At 34.6% G+C, this 4,995-nt stretch overlaps 1 protein-coding gene across 1 annotated transcript; it reads left to right on the forward strand.

Annotated features, from left to right (window-relative positions):
* Window positions 1–720: 720 nt before the first annotated feature.
* Window positions 721–2,544, forward strand: LOC132727514 (uncharacterized protein K02A2.6-like). The gene has a single exon (XM_060713050.1). The coding sequence runs from the start codon at window positions 721–723 to the stop codon at window positions 2,542–2,544; it is 1,824 nt and encodes a 607-aa protein (XP_060569033.1).
* Window positions 2,545–4,995: the final 2,451 nt, after the last annotated feature.

Here is a 4,995-nt window from a genome sequence, read left to right on the forward strand (position 1 = left end):
GCTATTTTATACTTATTATTGAATGAGTCAATGTAGATAATAATAAATATAGCATATTAATCCACAATCAATATCATTTCGTGTGCACATGTTTAATTCATACATATTCAACGAGGTCGATGTTTGAAGTTTTAAATATAAATCTGTCCGATAAGGAAATCCTTAACCTTTTACCACATGAGCATATTGTGAAAAATGGCCGTTTTCATTGAAAAGCCTCCTGTTACAAGTTCAAACGGCTATGGAACTATGAAAAATGCTTCAATACTGATAAAACTTGGCTGGACAATAGCTTTTGTAACAGCATGATCAATCTAAAATTGTCTGTTACCATGGCAACGGTGGGACGTCTCAAAATTGCGTAAAATCACTCACTATTTTCCATTGTTTTTTCCCATCATAACTGTTTTGTAAAGTGCTGCAACTCTCAATGCATTGAGATAGAGTAAAAGGCTTTTCAGCGTTGGTTACACTTAACCTTTAGATCGATCTGAGCTGTCACATGTCCACAATTTTCTTGGCGATGAGGAGTACTGCCGCCCTCCATTTAAACCCCTAAAACAGAAAGGGTGCACATCCCCTTTCTGTCAACCCGGGCCATTGGTGTATTATTTTGATGGGCGCGCCGAAAACGTGATCACATTTTTAAACAACATTTCTCAAACGAAAAACAGTGTTTGAGGTCTAAATAGAGCTTTTTTCAATGTTTGAGGCCTCAAAATGAGGGATGGGACAAAAGGCCGTCAAAAGACGTCTTTATGGGGGAAAAAGTTAAATATACGACATGTTTATGATGATATTCATATCAAAAGATTGGGAAAAAAATTAAAAGGCAATGTTAAAAATGAAAATATGCGTGGTCCGGACATAGATTCTAGTTCTAGTTCACGAGAAGCACTGGCTTTGGTATGGTCATGCGAACATTTTGCGATGTATCTAAAGGGAGCACCAACATTCACATGCATTACTGATTGCATGCCGTTAACTAAAATTTGGGAAAAAAAACAACCACCACTAAGAATCGAACGTTGGGGATTGCGACTTCAACCGTTCAAAATGAAAATAGAGTATAGGTCAGGGAAAGATAATCCCTCAGACTTTATGTCCCGTCATCCATTAAATTATATGGAAGAACGAAATATAGCAGAGGAATACGTGTCATTTGTCGCAGAACAATCATTACCAAATGCAATGACAGTAGATGAGGTAAAAATGGAATCATTGAAAGATAAGACAATGCAAAAGGCAGTCGAATTTACAAAGAATGGTAAATGGTATGAATTGAAAACACTGAATGACCCAGAAATAGACAAAGAAGAATTATCATCTTTTCGTAGTATAAAGGACGAATTGACTGTGTATAATGAAACATTATTGATGAAAAATGATAAACTAGTGATCCCAAAATCACTCCGTGAAAAAGCAATAAAACTAGGACATGAAGGTCACCAAGGAATTGTGAAAACAAAAAGTTACATAAGATCGAAAGTATATTTTCCAAACATGAATTCTGAAATCGAAGCTGCGATTCAAAAGTGTTTAGCATGTCAATCAAATTCAAATGAACAAGGACCGCGTGAACCTTTTAGAATGAGTGAATTGCCGTCGGGACCTTGGCTCAATATAAGCGCTGACTTTTGTGGTCCGTTAGAAAACGGGGACTATTTACTTGTGGTAATAGACGAGTATTCGAGCTATCCGATAGTTGAAATAATAAAAAATATTTCAGCAAACACAGTTATCCCGGTGTTCGACAAGATTGTATCAATGTTTGCTATACCGGAAGTGATAAAAACCGACAATGGGTCTCCATTTCAAAGTAAAGCATTTGCTGACTTCATGAAATTTTACGGCATAATTCATCGGAAAATCACACCGAGATGGCCAAGAGCAAATGCCCAAGCAGAATCCTTCAATAAACCACTGATGAAGAGTGTAAAATCTTCATTTATTGAGGCGCGAAACTACAAACAAGGACTGTATGATTTCTTAAGACAATACCGAGCGACACCACACGTATCAACTGGTTATACGCCATTCAAGTTAATGTTTGGTAGAGATCCGACGACTCGAATGCCAAACATCGGTCATGGTAAAAGTGGAAATCTTCAAACGAGAGAAATAACGCAACAGAACGACGATTTTTCGAAAATGAAAGCAAAACGATATGAAGACGAACGGATACATGCAAGGGACAGATCAATTAACGTAGGGGATCGTGTGTTAGTTAGAAATGAAGCCAGAACAAAATCTGATTCAATATACAAACCTACGCCATATACGGTTATTGACAGAAGAGGGACAATGATAAGTGTTAGGAACGATGCTGGTCATTGTATGACTCGAAATTCGTCAGTTATGAAAACTGTTGATCCTGGAATTGTCGGGAAGGAACCGGAAACATCTGAAAACGACCTCGATGAAGGGGAGATAATAGGAAATGAACAGAATTCACACGCGAGTCCGCAATCGGGTTTGGCGAGGACAAGGCCAACACGTGACAGACGTCCTCCACCATACTTAAAAGATTATGTGCCGCGCTAACAGAGCGTGTATTTTAAAAGAAAGTGAATTGGCCATAATAATGCCAATCGTATGTGTTTTATTCGATTGTACATCATGGATATATATGTGTTTGATTAAATTTAGAATTATCAAAGTAATTATTATATTCGAGAACATGAATAATTAATCAAGTTAATAAATATATATAATACCCAAATAGCGAACTATATAATGAATGAATGTTTGACAATACACACATATAGTGGAGCATACTGGAATATCCCCTCTGGAGTTTATTATAGGGTTTATATTATTAAATGCTTTTATATCATTTAAATATTATCAAACTCAAGGATATCAAATAAAAAAAAGCATAACTAATGTGTTTAATTAATAGTGATGTTGGAGAGACAAGGAAATTATCCATGTTTGTAAAGTGTAATATGTCTGATATTGCTCAAGTAGTAGAAAAGTTTCATTGACTAACGTTATTCATTGGTAATAAAGCTGTAGTAAAACTGACCTACAAACGGTTGGAATTCGGACAGTTCCCAGTTTTCCTCATGATTAATTGCTTTATAACAGACCACGTGGAGTAAGGAATGCTGATATAAACAAACTCGGACAATTACAGTTCGATGCTGAATTTGTGTTCCATCTGTAGAAATATTATATACATTAATGTACATGTTTATGATTTTGGTTATTTGAATATGTATTGTATTTAGAACTAAAAAAAATCATTAATTAAAAAAAATATTGATTTAATAATATTCACAATAATAAATTTATATAAGATGATGTTTCAATCCAAGAAGAGGAGGGATGTAATATCCTTCATTACTGTAGTCTGCTATTTATAACTATATTGCATGATGGGTAAAAAGAGTACTGAACTTCCGGTCAAGATATAACATGGCTTTCTAAATAAACGTAGTTACAATCAAATGTGTTTCTTATAATATCTATACCCTGGACATAACAAGGTTCTAGATCTGGTGAAAGGTTATAATTGTGTCTTCCACTAGAACCAGAAGCTGTATCGGACGACCAAGGCAGAAGGTATTGCCATGTCATATCAAGATAAGCAGGACAAACATGAAAATCTCTGTTTTATGTTTGTTTATTTATTTTGGATGCAGAGTAAACGAGATGTTGATACTTTGGGTTTATTTCTAAGACTGTCTAATAATATGAATTTAATTGGTCAGTACACTAAGTAGGCGGAGCCTAACAATCAAGAATAAAGGAACTGCATTTAATATATATTTAATGTAGAATTAAATATGACACAATATTTATTTTATATAGAATTAAATATGAAATGATGTCCTAGCCTTTTCTTCCCAGTGAGAAGATCCCCCAGCTGATACACCAGGCTATCGAGGTTGGTGGACTAATATTGGCTTAATAATTTCATTTTGTTGTATAATTATGATTTATCTAACTTTATAAGTTAAGAAAATTTTAGGGGTACATATAATAATTCACTATTTTTTATTTTCAAAACAAAGGAGATGTAAAATTATGTACTTATAATTCATTTATGTTATCACTATAGCAAGTCTATACTTCCCATGATTCTCTGTAACATGTATTCCCAGCTCCAGCGCACTTGGTATTAGTAAATTAAACAGTCAAGACACACAATCGTGTTAGTTGTTTATACAATGACTTAGATGTCATTAGAATATTATGGACTATTGTCTATACAAAGAACCAAATATTATACGGTAGTTCGATGAAACCACTCTCACCCCTGTCTTCCATAACTTTATAGTCTCTGTTGATGCCGTTGTGGTGGTTTCGGTACGAATCGATTATGTATGAATCATATTTAGTTTAGACATGATTGACTCCCTTTGAAAATTTTGCACCATTTGTAACGATTGTTGGGAAGAAGAGTTTATTAGTCTTAAAAATTGGCGAAATAGGTTTGTTATACAGAATTGTTGTCTATTTTATTGTCTTTTGATAACATTTGTCTTTGAAGTATTGTATTGCTGCTTTTTAACCTATTTGTTTGATATTTTCGGTCTCAAAATTCGATTGAACAAAATGACCTTTCGAAAACCTAGCTAAACACCATTTTTCGGTACGTTACAGTACGGATTTAGCTCTATGGTAAAGTACATAACACTATTAAGTGATATTTTCATTTTTAGCTCGACTTTTTTTTTTGAAAAAAAAAGTAGAGGTATTGTTATAGTCGGGTCGGCGTTGCCGTTGCCGTTCCCGTCCGCAAACTTGTACCTGGATCATAACTTTTTTATTTCTAGGTGTATTGTCTTCATACTTGGCCACAACAACCCTTGGGACAAGACCTTTCAGTAGACCACACTAACCTTGACCTTCAAAGTTAAAAGTCCAATTTTTGCTTGTTAATGCTGTTATTGGCTGTAACTTTGTTATTTTTGAATGGATTGTCTTCAAACTTGAACATAATAATCTTCAAGGATATATTAGATTACAGGCTTCGCGAAACTGCTG

Source organism: Ruditapes philippinarum, unplaced genomic scaffold (genome assembly GCF_026571515.1).
Source record: "Ruditapes philippinarum isolate M1 unplaced genomic scaffold, ASM2657151v2 ctg10576_1_1_1_1, whole genome shotgun sequence".
In the NCBI taxonomy this organism is placed as follows: domain Eukaryota; kingdom Metazoa; phylum Mollusca; class Bivalvia; order Venerida; family Veneridae; genus Ruditapes; species Ruditapes philippinarum.